At 38.4% G+C, this 19575-nt stretch overlaps 1 protein-coding gene across 2 annotated transcripts in view; it reads right to left on the bottom strand.

Annotated features, from left to right (window-relative positions):
• The window catches only part of MPP7 (MAGUK p55 scaffold protein 7), a 235597-nt gene that overhangs the window by 87793 nt on the left and 128229 nt on the right, over positions 1–19575 (bottom strand). For both annotated transcript variants that reach the window (XM_072412676.1, XM_072412677.1), the window contains exons 5-7: positions 13059–13136; positions 5671–5751; positions 2363–2494 (exon numbers count right to left, since the gene is read on the bottom strand). In XM_072412676.1, the coding sequence (XP_072268777.1) occupies positions 2363–2494; positions 5671–5751; positions 13059–13136 (291 nt within the window). The remainder of the gene's footprint in view (positions 1–2362; positions 2495–5670; positions 5752–13058; positions 13137–19575) is intronic.

The following is a 19575-nucleotide window of genomic DNA, read 5'->3' as shown; positions in this document are numbered from 1 at the left end:
GAAAATTTTTTTACTAAGAGCTAAGTGCACTCATGTCCTAGGACAACACTGGAAGAACAGGTAGGCTTTCCACTTCTATGCATATTAAGGTTTAATAAACCAATATGCTGCCCAACTACTAGACTGGAGTTCTTCTTTACACACCTTCTTGGTCAGATGGCAGATGCAGAGATGCGAGAGCGGAAATGCGTTTACACAAGAATATCATACGCTTGATTTTTGCTCTTCACGTTTTCCAGATTTCCCTGAGCAGCTATCGTCTTTCTGCTGATGACTATCCAGGGCTGAGCAGGCTTTGGTCCTGGATATTGCGGCACAATACACCTACTCTGCTCAGCAGGATTCCTACAGGCTTTTACAATAACCATTATCAATCATGCAGCTGAATAGGTTACAAACAGGACATGGACACTTCATTTTACGAATCTGCTGACTAAATAATACAAGTGAGTTACAGTATGACAATAAATCTATGTACCTTATGTTTATGTGACATGATACATAACTCAGGAGGGGGGATAAGTACTAGAAAAACATTTTCTCTAATGTTGTGAAGAACAGACAAAAGAAAGTAGAGTAATAGGAGCGTGGTCTTATAGTAAACCTGTTTGGACATACAATGAGCTGGGCTGGAGTTAGGAATCTTGCAGGTGTCCACATTCACATAGCACCTCAGATCTGTAAAAGCCAAGACACCTGGGAGAAATTACACAAGACTTGACTTTTCTGGTGAATGCTGAGATGTGAACCATGTCCTTCTGAAACATTCCATTGCTTTCAATGTGATAGACAGCATCAATTACCATTGGGGATCCATGGGGGGGGGGCAGGAAATAAAAGTACCAGAAAAGTACAGATACCTGCATAGTCCGAGAATCAGCAAATTGGTGGGGTTTGAAGGTATGAGCTGCCATATAGGAAGATACAAAGCAATTTTTTCTTAAGCCTGGTCTTTGTTTAGTTTGAACCCTGTAGCGCCTAATACTTGGGTTTTGTGGTGGCATTATGCCCTCCCCCCTGAGCAAAGAAGCCATCCTGGTAGGTGTGCAAATAAAGCTAAAAAAGGTTTATCCTAAGGCCTGACCATATAACGAAGCACAGATATATGATATCTGGAATTAAAATATTAAACATCTGGTTTAATGGTCCGGTGATCTCGTTCTTCTTCCAATAGTGGTGGGGTGCTGCTATTCACCGGGCACCAAGTGGTGCTCCTGTAATATTGGTTGAGTGTTGTTCAGTCCTTATTAGTGTGATGCTAACCTGCCATTTACACAGCTTCTAGGGGTTGCATGATTATGCACCATGATGGGCTCACAGGAAATGGACTGAATGACAGAATGTAATTCTTCTCAAATAGGACTACCAGTGTTGGACCAAAGAGGAAGTCAGAGGTGGCTCAGGAGGACAGACAGGTTAAGGTGAACTTTTTTAACCAGCCGTTTCAAACTTTTAAGTGGTTCTTGAGTCGCCAGACAATATTCAATATTATCTTTGTTAGCCAGAAGTTTGGTTTATTTTTATCTTAGATTTTGTTTTCAGCTAAGGCTAACCCCTGCCAATTACCTTACTTTTTAAATATTGGATAGAGTTAGGGAAATTTTGAATTACATCCTACCTGACACACCAGATACGAATGTGGGAAAATCCCCCTATTTTCCAACTTATAGATATCAAACACAATAAGTGACAAAACAATGAAGGGAAATCTTCTCTATTAGGGACAAGCCAGCAATTAAAACAAATCAGCTAGAATGATCTGCACCAAAGGCATTTGTGCAGAACAGCTTCTCTCACACAAGTCAATGAGAATTCAGAAAATGCTTGAGGCAATCTGATGCAGCTAATGAAGCAGTAGGTCTAATGCAACTTAGAATCAGGTCAATTTGAGGTCAAATGCATCTGTCAATGAACTGAATGACCTCAGAATTGTCTTAAATAGATTTTAAAAGCGGCTAAAGGCAAGTGTTTATTAAAACAAGAACATTTTCCTGTATTACCCTTTTTTGACACACCTGCTGGAGAAGCCAGATCAACATTAGGAATAAACCATTATATATTAAAAACAAAATCTCACTGAGCCTTGATATTAATACCACATAAACCTTTCCATTTTTTGGAAGTGTTATGATTTTTAAACTCAGTCCTGAGGTTCTTCCAATACACTCCATGTTATGCCAAAAGGAAGCCACAAAGGGCCACAAAAATGTCTGGGACTGACAGAGCAACACTAAAGACTAAAAGAAAGAAAAAGTACAGAGGAAATAGAATAAAAATACTAGAGTAAATATAAAAGCACAGCAAATGTTTCTTCAAAAACTTGGAGAGATTTGAAATAATGTTGAGGGTCACCATATCTTACCAGTGGTTCTCTGTTTTTCACAAGCCGGATAATTTTCACTGAATCTTCATCATCATCAATGTCTTCTGGCATGGGAGGGAGAACTGGATCATAGCTCTTCTGAGCCACAGTGTCATGTACTGACAGCAAGGCCTACATAGGAACAAAGAATGGGGTTAGCAAAAATAGAACTTTAATGACAGCTGCACATTCTGTGCAGTAATTTAACCTCTTCCTGCATCTAAGAGTCTCTAATTGTTCAGGTAGAGCGGGGTCGGCAAACTTTATGGCCACTAGGCCATTTCAGGGGTGGGCAGGAGTAAAATAGGCTGGACTCTGAGTCCAGGGAACCAGGGAACGCATCCTGAAGTGAAATCCCTCTCCTCCGTATGCATTCCGGAAGTATCAACGCCGGCCTCGGTAAACAGGGGAGCAACGCAAGGAGGCGGCTCGGGTAGTTCCTAACACCCCCGGCCGATCGGACCAGCAACCGGCAGCTCCAGATCCGCCAGGGGGCGTTAGGCAGGAACGAACTACCAGCTAGGCCGTATCTGGCCTAAAGGCCGGAGTTTGCGGATCCCTGATGTAGAATCATTTTTAAGTGGCTATTAAGTGACTATGTGTCAGGGCTAGTTTGCTGCTTTAAATCCAAAGGCCCCAGACATCACCTGTTGCAAGTTTCACTACCTGCTAGGGGTTGAAACTCTGCCGTTTTGTTGTTAAACAAGAATCGTGTATGTATGTATGTATATGTATATATATATATATATATATATATATATATATATATAGGATTACATACACTTTACATTGTGATAGATAAAATGCTCATTTATCACTACTTCTACATAATAATGCCTCTCATTTCTATAGTAATATGTTTCCCCTTTCTAAATTTCAGCTTTAAAAAAAGCCAGCACTGACTCATATCCAGTATGTACCTTGCTGCCATAATACAATTCTGTCATTTGAAAAAGAATCCCAATTATATATATTTTCCACACACGCCTACATTCAATCTAGAGATACATAATAAAGTTTTGAAGAGAAAAAGATTATGGGGAAGAAGTATATAGACAAAACAGTAACTTTGTGTAATAAAGTGAGACCAGATGAAAGTGGTTTAAGGCGCTGTCTGAGGAACAAAAATTGTCATGATTCAATTAGGGCCATTCCTGAAGATGAGCACCAAGATGGCATTTTAATAGTTTACAAAAACACAGGCTATAAAATACGCTTAACTTTTATTATTTTACAAGGAAATATAATGATTGCACTGCCTTGCCTTACTAGCAAATGGTCTAAATGCCCAGAAAATGTCATTTATCAAAAAAGCTTTAGTCTCACATAGATTACTACAATAAAGGCTTGGGTTACACATCTATAAATATTAGGGTACACAATTAAAGATCAATTTTCCAAAACATCCCTCATAACCTACTGAGACACAGAAGGAAATAGGTTACATTTTCCAGGGCATAATTCATTTTATTTTTATTATTGGGTGTCCAGTCTATCTCTACATGATATGTTAGGGTGTCAATTTTTAAAGAATAGCTCCAAGCAGATGTATAAATTTACACTTTGCATCATTTAACCTTATTTCAGTTACAAAGTTACACATGTATTTTTTTATATACAGTAAATTTACCAAAACAGTTTATTATATGGAATTGCCACACTCCTGTCAAGTATTGAGATCAGGTTTGTTATGAGAGCCCCTGCTGTGTAAGCTGATGGGCGACATAAACCTTAGATTTATCCCTGTCTTCTGAAGCAAGATCTTATTTAAATTTCGGCCATACTGTATGACCAAAGGCTTGGGACATCTCACTAGCTCACCTTTACAGGTAAGGGTAACATGTTATGGTTCCCTATCATTGCCTTGTTTGGTCAGCCATGGCTGTTAATAATATTACATTATTTGGTTAGACTGTAATGTGTATGATGAGCTTTACATTACACATGCAAAGCATTACCTAAAACTGGAAACCATTTACACCATATGACAACAGGTCACTCGTTCTGCCTACCTCTATTTTAGTTATGGGTGCTTGGTTGGATATCTGCCATCATTTCATATTTTTGGTGCTTTAGTGGAGGGCTATATTTGTGTCTCCCACTGTCAGTCTCTCCACTGGCCAGTTTTTGTTCATCCCACATTATAGAGAACCTACTATAAAAAGTTTAGTCTTCGTAATGGTGGACAGACATTAGTGGGAATTGTGAAGGAGGAATTGTTTCACTTCAGTTGCTTCAGAAATACTAGTAACCATCATATACAGCCATTTGTTACCAAATATATCTTTATACAAAGCTCTTTGAGAGAGCAAAGACTTAACACACACACAGCAACCGCTTAGCTGGGTATTCTTCCATACAGGTGTTGGCTTGGATTTTATTTACCTAGAAGGTACTTAAAAAGTTTCTATGGGGTTTTTTTTAGGGGTAAAGAGGAGTACAGCAAAATGTTCATTACATTTATAACACCATATCAATAAAAATAGAAACATGTTTTACTTGCTTCATTAACGGGATCCTAAAAGTGGAGAAGAAGGACACCATAATTCCTCTGAAGTGGTGATAGAAAGCTCTCTTGAATAAAGTAACACTCTCTACTTTCTAAAGGGGTGAACAGCTGCAAAAACAGCAAACAGGATGTTTGAAAAACCACCACTGATCTTCAATGGGGCCTATGGAGGTGCCCTTCACTTCAAATGGTAATTAGACTGATGGCTCCTTTATAAAGTTGGTGCATTGGAAATTTTAATTGCAAAAATGGCGATCAAACTGAAAGAGGAAATCCTTTCAGTTAACCACTACTTTAAAAAATAGGGAAAACCCACAAAATGGCATTACTGGTATATTAATATTTCCATTTTCTGGTAAGCAGCATATTCTTCCATTAATAAGTAGGTCCCTGGGAGTCATTCGGTCTCTTCATAAGTCTATGGAGATCCAGGTTCCAGGGAAGCAATAGGAGACCTCTATCCCCAGCTAAAATCTTACCATGAAGAGAGGGATACATCTCACATTTACCTTAGGTGACCCCACACAGCATGCTCACACATGTACAAAATCTGACAAACAGCTTCGTTCTTTCCTAGTCAGTGCAAATTGTCACAACACCATAATTTAAAGTTTTACAGTCCGTCAACCGTATATTTTCTGGGATGAAGAGAAACAAACCATTTTATACTGGTTTTAAAGCACATACAGTACCTGGAAGTGTTTCATACTTGTTTCCAAATAAACTATCCCTGTTTGCTGCTTAATTCATAGCAAACGGACATTTGTGAATCTATCCCACAGGTGTAACATGTTCTTACCTTGAAATTTGGTTTTGACAGCAGCTTTAACAATTCTCTGATCTCGCTGTTTAGGGGTTTGCTCTGCAGCTCCTCAGCCAGCTGTGAAAGAGACAGAATTGACATTGTGAACATTAGCCGAAAGCAACCTCACCCAGTGCAGTGACAACTGAGAATCGATCTTGTTTGAGAATATTGCTTTCCAGTATGCTCAAAACAGAAGCCAGCATGAGCAAAAACAGACGATTAATCACTAGCTCTCTGCTTTAGGCCTCAGCGGGCCCGATTCAAGCCAGTTCTTTCAGCTGAGTTTAAGGCAAGTAATCGTATCTGGCAGCGCAGTAGTCAGATCGCATTCTGATTTATGGCTCCGGGGGCAAAGTCGTGCACTTCATTTAGGGGATTGGCTCTTTGCGTGCAGACAAAGGGCTGCTTGTAAAAAGTGATGGATCAAACTTTGACACTGTCTGTCTCAATTGAAAAAGTTGTTTCTGAACGAGGTGGTAAAATCTGCATCGCTTCCAATAAGCCACAGAAGATGTGCTGTTCGGCATTTCAGTTACGATAGAGAGGGGAGGAAAGAAGTACCCCCAAAGGTCAAGACTGTCTGCGCTTTACATTATGTTTACATACATGTGTTAATTAGCTTCTTAATGTAAAACAGGGACAGTCAGAGCAGCTTATACATACCGGCTAATGCAAATACACACTGGATAAAACTTATCATTTCCTAAAGCAGAAATACAGTCTGGCATAACATACAAGAAAAACGGTCTCTCATCTCGTTATTGCCCGTAATTCTCCTACCCACCTTTGACCTAAAGCAATGACAAACAAAAACACAATTCCCCAATATGAGAGTATATTCGTGTTGATAGCAGCCAATATGCATGGTGAGGTCATATCCTGTTCACCGAGAGCTGTACATGTTAAAAAAAAAGCATTTTGATGGTTAAGATCAGATTATCTCTTGGACAAAATTGTCAAACCTTATCAGTAATTCAGATTTTATCTTCTGCTTTCCATAAATCAAATAAATATTCTTCAATATGGAAAGCATTCAAAGTGAAGCTGATCAGTTAAACCATTTACAAAAAAAAAAGTTCCGTTACTAGAGGCAATGCTGAAGTTGCAAATCTGTCCCTCTCAGAATTGCTAATACAATATTTTCAAGGAAGGTTTAAGTCTATTTCCTTCTTTTTAAATTTTACAATAAATCCCTAGAAAGAAAAAAGAGAGAGACCTTCACTGTTAACTTCTCTTAAAAATTTTAATTGCCCGGTTGTCTTGATAACCCTTTCTTCAATACGTTAAGTCAATGACCTGATTAACTATGTATTTTAGGACTTTACCGACTTCCTAAATTTGCATACCGGTTTTGAGAGACTCTTAACGTGTTCAAGCTAACAACTCTCCATAACAGCCAGGCTACTTATATCTTCAGAAGAGTGTCAGTAATGACAAGCCCCCTATTTCTCCAATGACAACTGGTGAAAATGACAAGGTTGATGCATTGAGAGGTTGGCTTTAAAATATGAAGAGTGCGTTGTGCCAAAACTAAAGCCATTTTGCGGGTTTATTACAGAGAAGAGAACCAATAATCTCTTGGCTGGTTCTGAACTTAAGATCTATTTACAAGTTTAGGTAGGCATCCATGGTTGACAGGAGTCGTAGAAGTATCATACATATCTCCTTTTTTTTATTATATTTACCTCTTGGTTTTCATGACGCCATTCAAAAATGTCCCATACTAAAACCTTTTATGTAAGCTGCTATTTTCCAGCTGTTTCCAAACAAAATTAACTTGCCTGGTTGGTATATTTAATCATCTGATTTTAATACCTTCTGAAACCACAATGAGCAATCAGCTTGTGTGTTCACCTAATTGGCACAAAGTAATCTGCATTCTTGTTTTAAAGTGTGTGACAAACTACTTAAAAGCAAATCACCAGCTTTAAATCCAGCTGGACATACTAATGGCAGCTTCCATCATCTCTCAGTGGTAAGTCCACTTCAAATGTGTCATCAAACAGATGGCTTTTTAGATCATGAGAAAACTGAATTGCACACAGGTGGACCTCTTAGATTGTAAACTCTTTTAGGCTGGGTCCTCCCATCTTCTCGGGTCATTACTTTTATCTATTTGTCTTTTGCAACCCCTAATAAATGTACAGGGTTGCATATGTTGGTGTGTTTAAAGTTTATTATTAATAATAATAACTAATATTGCAACTTTTAAAGGCAACTGGATGCATTTGAAATAATTCACATTTGCAGGGCGTACAGCCATGTTGTGCAGTTGGTTAAAATGTCATGCTTGCTAATTTTTTGTTCGTTTTTTAACAAAATGCATGTTATCTATGGATTAATAGAGGGCATGTAAAAGGTGAATAAGAAGCAAATCTCAATAACACCCCTCCAAAATGCACAGGGGTGAGAGAGAACTATAATATCAAGTATCCCTCCCTTTTTTGTAACTTACTAACAATTATATGAATTAATAATTAAAATAATTTTAAAGTTGAACACCAAAAATATGAAAAGTTTAGGGTAAATACTGAGTGGTGAATACTGGAATAAAAAGAAACACACATAGGAGGTTATAGGATGGGATAATTAGAAATCTTAACAGCTCTGCCATTGGAAACTAAAGAACAAAAAGATTACATTTGTTTTTTCGCTTATGATGCATACCTGTACTGTATGTTTTACAGCTCTTTAAAACAAAGCGACTTTATAATTTATTACTTGCTAATAAAAAGGGGTTATATAGAAACATTTGTACAGTATATATGAAAGTGAATATACTGGAGCATATAAGGTAAAGTGTAGGTATTATGGATTGCTGGTGTGGCTTACAGACCGCATGTTACTGTAACCTCTTTAATACCCGTGAAGGCTGCAGATAAAATAAGTAAAGCCTGCACGTCGTTATACATAATGTCCTGGCAATGCACACAGAGCACATTCATCCTCTCAGACATCATTTGTTAGAAGGGAAAAGCTGTCCACCCTCTTGGAGACAGATAAATGATGACTGGGAAGTATTGGTATGGCCTCCACATAGGTGCTGCGGCAAAGTACGCGTCTGTGATCAAGGATATGCTGTTATAAGGCGGCATCATTTTGCAGTGAAGAATTCTCCTAATTAAACTTCACATCCACAGCCATGACATTGAATAATAAGGATACCTATTAATGATAAACATTAACTTGGAGCTCTGCATATAATATAAGCATAATTTAATATGGCTAATAATTCACCAAAATCATTAAAAGTGTTTTCAAATTCAGCTAAGACAGAAGACATCTTTCAATCTGGAATTGCAGTAGATTCCTGTAATTATTTGCACAGGAGCCGTGCAATTAGGATGGAGAGTAACAACTGTGGCTCCAATACTTTGCAAAGGGCTGTCAGTCTAATATTGTGATACTTTCTTCATTGTCCAATCATTAGATCAATCATTTTATAATACTTAATTGTTGAATCATAACACTAAAGGTGGTCATATGCTTTTGAATGTTTTCATGTATTAAAATATTAACATATACTGATTCAGAGTGAACATTCTTTGGCCAATGGTTTGCAGGAGGAAGAGTGGATGGTGCAGGGGAGAGCAACAGGTGATCAACACCTGCAAAGCCATGTATTGCATTGCGTAGAGAAATCTTTTGGTGGGGGGCATTCTCTATGATACTATTGGATTTAAATCAATATTGATCAATATTGAGTGATGCACAGAGGTAACCTGTGCAAACATTTAATGGTGAATGTTGAAGCTTGATGGAAGAGAGGTGACTATGGAAACTAAACTTCATCAACATTTTTCATATAGAGATGGTTATGTGCTATTCCCACAATTTCTAAAAATACAGTAAATGCATAAACATACCTTACTTTTTTGTTTGAACAGCCTCTGCACCCCATAGGTGTAAAACAGTTCCTAACAGTTGATAACTGTCACGCAGAAAGTGCTAGGTAGGACAAGACCCTCTGCTTGAAAAAACCCATATGACTTTTTTGCTGCTTTAAAAATTGTAAAACAGAATATTTTACTTGTTAGGAATTTTGGTACTACTGGTACAAAAAGGAAGATGAACAGGCAGTGACCCCAAACTTGAAGAACCTCTATTTGGGTAAAGGAGGTTAGGAATACTGTGAGCATCTGGGCTGTGTTTGAGTAACATTTGGGAGTATTAATCACTGATTGTCCCCCTCCATAAAAGTAAAAGGCTTTGGTATAGTGGCCCTTTAGTACAGCAGGGTTTATGTTTAACAACTGCATATGCATTGCTTTAAATTCCACTGGCAGAGATGTTCCTGTTTAGCCGAGTTATCCTTTTTTTTTTTTTTTTTTTTTTTTTACATTTGCATAATATAAAACTTATTGCCACAGGACAGCAGCTTGATGAGCCAACCACCATATTATGGTTATACTGAACATCTACAATGCCTTGCTCAGCATGTATACTTGTTCACCAAGCAGACTTTCTGATTATGGCCTCATTTCTATTATCCCCCTAGATCAGACATGGTGTCTGAGGTCATACACCTCTCATGGTCATCATCTATTGACCAGCTCACCTCATGTCCATGGTTAAAATTTAGCGACTGAGCTGCAATCGATAACTCGGATATTTTCTCCGGTTCCATCGTGTCATGGGGATCCCATCTGCCTCTCAAACAGAGTTTTTCTAGCAATCCAATTCTACATGTGTACAAGAAAAACCTCCAACAAGAAAAACATCATAAGGCTTGGGCTGAAACCACAAGCAGAACCGCAAGTGGAACAGAACCATAAATTTACTTGATTGTGGATTACTTAGGATTTCTAAAATCTAAAGTCCTGTATCTCAGGTCTCCAGTATAAGAACAGGGATGGTGCTACATGCCAAATGAATTAAATTCCACTTAATTCTTTTCATGATGTCCAACAAGCACTCACCCTTTCGCTGCTCTTCCCCTAATAGCCAACTGCTCCACAGAATGTTTTGCTATACATCAGGGATGTGATGGGTTAATACAACCCATAAAACAAAAATGTCAGCGGTTACGCTTTAGCTATAGGAACACTGATTTCCATGCCTGCGACCAGGAGCTCCGGCCCAAGCCAATTTGTGCTCGGAATCCTCTGTCTTCAGCACTTTTTAAATGTTGGTTTAAGAACATGTAACAGAAGATGTACAAAGTCGTCATCTGGGAGAAGGGGTTTTTGTTTTTGCAATGTTTTATTTTCACTAATGTACATAATGTTTTGTTTCTTAATCTTTTGTTGGATCATCCCCGCTTTCTCTAAATGCTGCCAAAAAAAAATGGAATGGGTAATTGCATATGGATTCCAAGATAGTCAGCAAAAGAGACCACTAGCCAATCAAGAGACACCTATGTAAAGTATATACAAGTGATCTGGAAGCTATGAGTGCTACACAGGGGGTAAAGCCAAAAAGATATCTGAAGTACTTACTAGTAATAGCCATCAGCTGCTTCATGGCCATGTAATACAAGTATATTGTTACACACTGTAAGAAGCATAATTAATCATGTGGATCCGGAGCAGAGGAAGAATAGGTAACCACAATCATTCTATATTCATTATCAATGTATTTCATTAAAAATGCAAAGGGAGGCAGCTTTTGGCTATTTGTGCATTACACAAAAGTTGCTCTCTATTAAGTTATTGTGATTCATAACATGTTTCAGAATGTTAATCAAATAATTTATGTTTAAGATTTTTTTTCCCTGCTTTTCTGTGTTCTTCCAGGGCCAACAAAAAAAATGAAGATGACAATAGCAAGGTGTTTGTAATTGCAACAATTATCTGGGAGAATAGGTGCACTTTCTGACATAAATGCAAGGGTGCCTAATGCTTCTTCGCTTCATTATTCTAGCAGATTGAGTAGAAATTGTAATCAGTTATTTTCTCAGCTACATTGTACATCATAGAGAAGAATAAGAAAATGGAAGTTTCTTGGAAGATTCACCATTCTGAAATTGAATTTGGCTCCGACAGGACTAAAGTAAGCCTGGTACACCCATGGAAAAACCAATGCATTCATGATTTACTGCAAATTGTACTATTTAGGCTGCTGTTTTGAGCCTGAAGTTAGCTCTGTAAGGTTATCCTTTCAGATTATACTTTAAATAGTGACAGCAGCAAAATGATCGTTAGGGGCTGTGTATATATTTGATTTTGCAGAGTTTTGTTTTTCTTTATCATATGAAGCTTTTGGAGGAGCCTATAAATGCAACACATGCTTGAGACCTCTACCTTAGATTGTAAGCCTTTATGGTAATATATTCCAACATAGTGACTCAATGTTTTCAATACAGTGACACATTATAAGGCCAAAAGCATGTGAACAATCTTTCAAATTATTGTATTCAGTTGTTTTCAGTTGCAAGCAGTTTAGGGAAGCCCCCTTTTCTGTTCCATCATGACTGTCCCCATTTACAAAGTTGGCTCCATGAACACATGGTTCAATGAGTTTAGTTTACGGGGACTCAAGTGGCCTCAACAAAGCCCTGTCCTCAACCCTATTGGATACCTTTGGGATAAAGTAGAATGTTAAGAGCCATCAGGTGTTCTCTTCTGACATATGTACCTGATCTAATAAATACTCTTTTGGCTAAGTGTCCACAAAAACCCACAGACACACTCCAAAGTCCACACCTATGGTTTTGGAATGGGATATCCAAAAAGCTCATACAGGTATGACAGTCACGTGTCACATACATGATGAGTATATCAGTAAGTAAAACTCAATGATTCCATAGGTTTTCCACTGTAATGAAGACATCTTTGTTACTGTGCACATATCCTTCTCACGTGTAATAAGAAGTAGAAGCCCTGAATAACAGGTGCATTTTTTTTTTTTTGCTTTCTAATAGAATTATATGTACAGGAAATTGGCTACTCAATCAACGTGATCAGTGACCACTATTTCCCGATTATGACAGCTATTTGGAAGGCTGGAGCACATGAATCATGGTCCCCCCACTCCAGTGTAAGCTCTGACAACCTCCTCCTGAATTTTATACAACTCATTTCTGTTGAATTAACTACCATTTTTCTTCTCCTGTCAGCAAAACAGACGTCTCATTTGTCTATTATTCTAAGAAACTCCTCTTGTCTGTGACTTTACCTAAATTCTGGCAAGTGAAGGCTCGCACTCTCTCTCTGTGGGATTGCAACGTATAATTTTATTAATACAGCTACCACGTCCTGGCATACCAAGGTGGCGTGCAAGGAACACAAATTAAGGCGATGTCAGCGAGCGGCCTGCGATGACAGCGTGTTGTGAAGCATTCTCAGCAGTGTACGGTTTCTGTCCTGGGAATGACTTGCACATGTTTGTGTTGGGATGGCTTGAACGTACAGGAATGCATGGGACATACAGTGCATACTTACATCTTCTGCCAAAGCTGTGGCGCTGTGTATGATAGGCTGTGGGTTCTCCTTCTCATAGTAGTGTAACTTTTCATGGATCTGGGGTGAAAAAATAAACAAGAAAAATAGTGTTTAAACATTTACCCTATGAAAATCAATTAATATTATGGTTCTGCATAGTGTAGACTAAAGCCTGATAAATGATAACATATACTTCCTATATGTAAGAAAACCTGTGTTTGAAGCTCAAATTTAGTAAAACAGGTAAATAACAAGATAAAATACTTAGAGAACCATTTTGCTTGTCAAACAAATGAATTTCTTTCTGTCTAGCTCTGAGATTTACACAGATGTACCACAAGATGTGGTTATTAAACTGGGAGGACCATCATTCACATATGAATGATCAGACCAGTCTTATGACAAACTGGTGGATGACCATCCCATAAGGTCAAGCTGAAGTTTATGCCAACATAGAAAGAAGAAACTGGCTTACTACAGGGAAAAACAATTGGGATGAGTTTCTCAATCAAACCAACAGAAGCTGACAAGTAAGGTAATTGGCCTTCCTCAAACAAGTTGGCTAAATTAGGCCGGATAGAGGACAACTATCATATTAATTTCTATCGTGAAATTAAACATACCCTTCATCAACTGCAAGAGAAAACACTGAAAAGTATTTTAAATGTTTCTTTTTCTTTTTTTATGTAGCTTGAAATGTTACTTTGACCAGTCAATTCCTCCATATTCCCCTCCAGCCTTTTTCTAAATGACTCTGTGCTAGCTGCCCCCTTTCCTCCCTATATAACTGATATGTAGCTGCTAGTGGAGGAGCAAAGGGGGTATTATAGATTAACTAGAATGAAGGCTTTAAGTCTGTTGGGACTGCTGCAATCATATTCAAGATGGTGGCACCCCTAGACTCAAGGTCTTAGTATGTCTATACATGGGAGGCTTTAACAAGCATATTTTGCAAGAAGCAAGCAAATGGATGAACTGGATTCATGTTTGTATTCACATAGGGGGAGCACCAACATAGATAATCTCACTTTTAATGTCCGGTACATACAGCCACACTCTGATTCATGCACTTAGGGATTGATGTTAATTTAGGATTTTTCTCATATGACCGGTACCCTTTAAGAAGTAAAACATTTTTTATGTTCTGCAGAAACCCATGTGCGATGCTCTGTTACACAATTACAAATTTTAGTGAAGTGCGAATGAATATAAAACAGGATATAAAACAGAATCCTTGTTAAAATAAAGGTAGACTTTCCATATAGAGCAAGCCACCCTCGTTTATAGACGACTTTATTATGCTATTTAGGATATGGTGGCACTACCGTCCTTGAGGACTCAAGGCATTCAGTAGAGTTCCACCATGGGAAGCACACCAAGTCTCATTTATCATTAGTGTCTGCTGAAGTGTTATAGATGAAGTCAGGTGGAAAGAATGCATGCTATGCCGATCAAGGCTCAGAATAACGGAGAATATGAGTGCGCTCGGGGCCATGCCACCATATTGCAAAAGCAATCATTTCCAAGAGTGTGTCTGTGGCTACAACACTTTATAGCACTACCTTCTCCAGAAGATTACCACCTTACCTAGTAAACGTGCCATTATTTCATTTTTTTTTCACTTGGCCACTTCCATTATTTCAGTGTGAGCAAGTGATTTCTTAAATCTGGGAGGTATTTGTGCATAATTTAAAGTGTGATTTGCCATGCAGGCAGACAGTGATGTAATCATGGACTACTGTACACCAGTAAGTGTTATGAATGTTAAAGGGAGACTGTCAAGTCCCTTCAATGAGTGCCTGCTTTGAGCTATGATTAGACATATTACAGTTATATTCAAACAAGATTCTCACACATCTATACACCGTGCCATTTCTCGGATGCATTTCCCATACATACGTGTAAGTGATCACTCTATTGGTCATTATGGTATCAGCAATGGAATTAGGATGCAATAATTGTTATAGCAAAGCAGATATAGGAGACTTTAAAATAATTATATCTTTTAAATCTTTTATTAAAATATTACCTGCTTGTCATGCCACAAACGCCTTTCTTAAGGCACTTACGGTGATATTGTGACAATACTCTGTGCCTGTCTTCTGACTGTTCTCCTGTGTGATCCACAGCTATTACTATTGGGCAAATTCTATTCCTAAAGTACAAATCTTCAAAAAGATCAGCTAAAGCTAAAACAAAAGCAATACACAGGTCCTGCCAATAATTTTTATATCCTCTCTGTTCAATCAAACTAATTCAGAGGCTGCACATGTAGCACCATGATCATAACTCAAGCTTTGACCATGAAGATTCACATGAAGGGGCAAAGCCTACCAGAGTACATTACAGAAAACAAATCTATTCTCTTTAAAAAGTGGAGAAAAGTCAGTTATATACAATGTCTGGCCCCCAAAAAGCCACATCCTAATTTGCCTGTGTCATCGGGCAAAGAAAAAGTTCATTAATGGAAAACCTGGTCATTCTGTATATTTAGATAAGATTGGGCGCATAACACTGACAAATTTAAACCTGACCAATTGAAGTGACCCTACATCATAACTTCCCCCACAGGGACTCTTTTGGCCAGGTAGTGTAATATTTGAACATTTTGCTGTAATTTGCCCTAAGAATAGGGTACTTAAGTAAAAATGATGCTGCTAGTACAGAAAGAAAATAATGAATGTAGTATACCATGGAGAAAGGTACACAAAATACATGAAACAAAAGGTGTTATATTCCCAGTAGGCCTTAAAAGATGTTATTACGTAGCTATACTTGGTCCCATTCACCAGCACCATTGTGTCTGCCAGCTGCTCAGTTTAGAAATAAAATAGGACATTTACCAGAAACAGTTAAAACTAGTATTTTGGTTCCTGGGAACTCTATTCTGATTCTTTAAAGAATGCTGGTGGCCCACATACGATTTCATTAATGTCTGGCAGAGAGGAGCGTATTACAAGAAATACAGGATGAAGATGACAGCATTGTGTTAGTGTGATTACATTACCAGAGCCTGCCAGGAAAACCTTTAACAACACCACAGCCAGCAGCCCGAGATTTCTTTGCTATCAGCTCCACGCAATGTGAAATAATTGGGTATTAATCCCACTCCTTATTGCTTCTAGACAGCACATGAATACTTTTTCTTCTCAGTTTTAATTTTTGGCATTGTTATACTTTCCAAAGAAGAATGAAAGCAGAAAGTTGGAAGACAAAAGCGCTGACAATAAGGTAATGCAACAACTAAAGACAGAAAAAAAAATCAAATGACTGAAGTGCCAGTGAGATACAGTCTGCACATGGCACCACTGAGGTTGGGATTTACAAGATGACAACTTGGTGGCCAAGCAATATAAAGGTACATTATGGTAAAAAATGAAGGACTCATTCACACTGTTGTGTTGTGTTAACATAAGGCAATCCAATGCATATAGGCAGCACAGGAACACACATGATTTTAGCGCTTTGCAGCCTTCAGTGTGTTATGTGCTAAAAATAATTTTTCAGTCTCACAAAACCATGATTGAATGACTTCATTGGGGGGGTTGGGGGGAAGAAAGCTCAAATTAAAGTCAGGGTAGAATACCATTTTCAATGTTAGTTAACATGTCACCTTTCTAGAAAGATAAAAGATCATTGGTTTCATCCTAATGGTTCAGTAAAATGGTGTTGAACCTAGGCTATGGAGACCCCATCAGATGAGAGGTCAGTAAGCCACAGCTCAAGAAACCCCCAACAACCACTTGAGGTACCTTATGATTCCATGAAACTAAGCTGAAACAAGAGTCTCCATCTACCTCAATAGACATTTGAGACTGTCTGAGAAGTATCTGGGGTGTAGTGGGGCAGGTATGGGTGGGAACGCCATGGCCTCACTTTTTTCGGAAATGGGCATGCATGCCCAGTCCTATTTTGCAAGCATTCTTTGGTGGTCCGCCCCCCACGGAGCCAGTGTCTCCTGTATGGAATTGCAGGCTCAGGGCGGTGGGCGGGTTGACTCTCTGAACACAACCTGCCCACTCTCCCATCGCAAGCTCAGACAAGCGATGAGAGAGTGGGTGGGTTCTGGTATCATGACGTCACTCTGGGGGATGTTTCTTCCCCTTTGAGTGACACATAGGCAGGGGTATAGTGGGGCCGGCATGTTTACATAACAATGATGCTCACTCGCCATGGAAAGTACCATGCCCCCTCATCTTTTTTTTACCACTACACCCCTGCTAACTATGTAACTACCAACTTTTATCGATAGTTTTTCCCTAACTCGGTTCTAATATCTGAAAGCTTTCTTCCCTTCCTAACTTACCCACGATGCTGGTCTTAACTATAGAAAATCAATAACAGAGGTTTTTGATGTGTTTTCTATTTGACTCTTGCAAATGCAATTGTTGAAACCACTTTCAAGCAATTTGCACGAAACTCAAAAAGTACCTGCTGTTATTGGATCTTTTTATCCCTATTGTATCCAGCACCTTTGTAAAACAATATATTTGTCTTGTCTTTTTCCTACCTATACAAAAAAATAAAATACTTATTGGATCCTGTGTATCACTCCTCCTATTCTAAATTGTCCTTTTATCACTGCATGTTCCCCAGTTAAGATTTCTTTTGACTCCACCACACTTCCTGTGGTTACTGGGGCACATTTGTGGTTTCTATACTCTAGCAACTAATAGGTACACTTTATTGTATTTACTCCATATGGATTTATTATATTATTGCTTCCTACAAATGCTGTGACCCTTTATATCTCTTATTTTACATATCACTTCTATGCTGTGGAATCAGATTTCCAAGATATTTCTTTTCAGAGTATGATATATTTGCTTTTAATATAAATCTGAAATGAGACCGGTCATAAGGGAAAACAATGAATAGCACTTGGTCCCTATTTCCAGTTACTGTAAACCAGGCAAATAACATTTCCAAACATAGAGGATAAAATAACGCAATCAAGGGGTGTCTGCTATGTCAATCTGGGCTGCAGGAAGACCAGGTGTACTTGTTACACTGTATGTTAGAAAGCAGGGCTGCCTCTGGATACTGGATTACATTGCGTCATTTACTTTAGGAAGGAACGAGCTGAAGGAACGTGGGATTAAATGCGCTGGAGCGTTTCCGTATTCTCATCCATTTCTCAATCTCCCTACAGGTATATTTAATAAAGATCTCCTGGTAGTCACAGATGGGTTTTGGTTTACAGGAGTAGCTGAAGTGTATTGACATGTTTCGAACTTTTACTGACTGCGGATTTCCTTTAAAGCATCACAAATTGTAAAAGAAAGAAAAAAAAACAGTCTAAAAGAATTCTTACATTTTTTAGGTAAGGGGTAAATCTCTGTCAGGTTTTTACTGCTGTCTGCGTCTCGACTGGAGCTTAGATATGCTTTAACAGTATCCGAAATATACAAGTGATCTATAGACATGTACTCAAACTGTGATAAGTGAGGTCTTTTCCTTTTTTTTCACTGCTATTTGGGATAGCAAATAATGGCAGCTGGATGTTTTCTTCTATAGGATTACAGGACAGAAGCAAGAAGCGAGAGCAAGAAGGAAAAATTGCTCCCAGAATACCATCTAAGGGCCTGATGTATTAAAGCTCTCCAAGGCTGGAAAAGATACACTTTCATCAGTGAAGCTGGGTGACCCAGCAAACCTGGAACAGATTTCTTTAAGTCATTTGCTATTTGTTAGCAAATGTTTTCAATCCATTCCAGGTTTTTTGGATCACTCAGGTTTACTGATAAAAGTGTATCCTCTCCAGTCTTGGAGATCTTTAATAAATCAGGCCCTAAATCTCAAAGAACTTCAGTATAAAAATTTTTATGTACACATAGGTACACAAATACACATGGGTCATCTTCGGGTACTGAACACTGAGCTGTAGCTCAGTGTTCAGTACCCGAAGATGACCCATGTGTATTTGTGGGATATGAATCATTCTGTCCTGGCCAATAAAAATGGGCAAAGATCCTGATTCTAGGACAAGGAAAAATTCAAGATGCCTATACAGTTTTTGGGGAGTTGCTGAATATAACTCTTCTTTAAGACCACAGGGCTATACTGTGTCTGCTTTATGGACAGCAACCCAAAAAAGCTGTACATGGAGATTTGACTTTAGCGCAACAAGCTCCAATTCATCCACATCGGCACACCCCTGTTCACCAACATACCTTGACAACTTATTTTGACCAATAGCATTTTAGTATTTTATGGTTGAACGGCAGGATGTGGCATGGCATTAGGATGGTGTGGCCATTCTTGACTTGGCCTTAAGATAAAACAAATAGCTTCTAATTGGCCCACATTTGAAGGAACTGTCTATCTTCTGGGACCACATCCATCTGTCCATCTTTCTTCCTCAGTAGTCCATCTTTTTGGTCAAAAGTTACCCTTTAAAAAAAAAAGGACTATAAACTAATACTGGTATTTTGCACAAGACCCAACATTTAATGTATTTATTACTCTGACTTATTTAGTTGATATTTTTATAAACTAAAAAACACCTGCATGGGGG

The sequence above is a fragment of the Pyxicephalus adspersus genome, chromosome 5, assembly GCF_032062135.1.
Source record: "Pyxicephalus adspersus chromosome 5, UCB_Pads_2.0, whole genome shotgun sequence".
Taxonomy (NCBI): Eukaryota; Metazoa; Chordata; class Amphibia; order Anura; family Pyxicephalidae; genus Pyxicephalus; species Pyxicephalus adspersus.
This window is presented reverse-complemented; position numbering and strand designations above follow the sequence as displayed.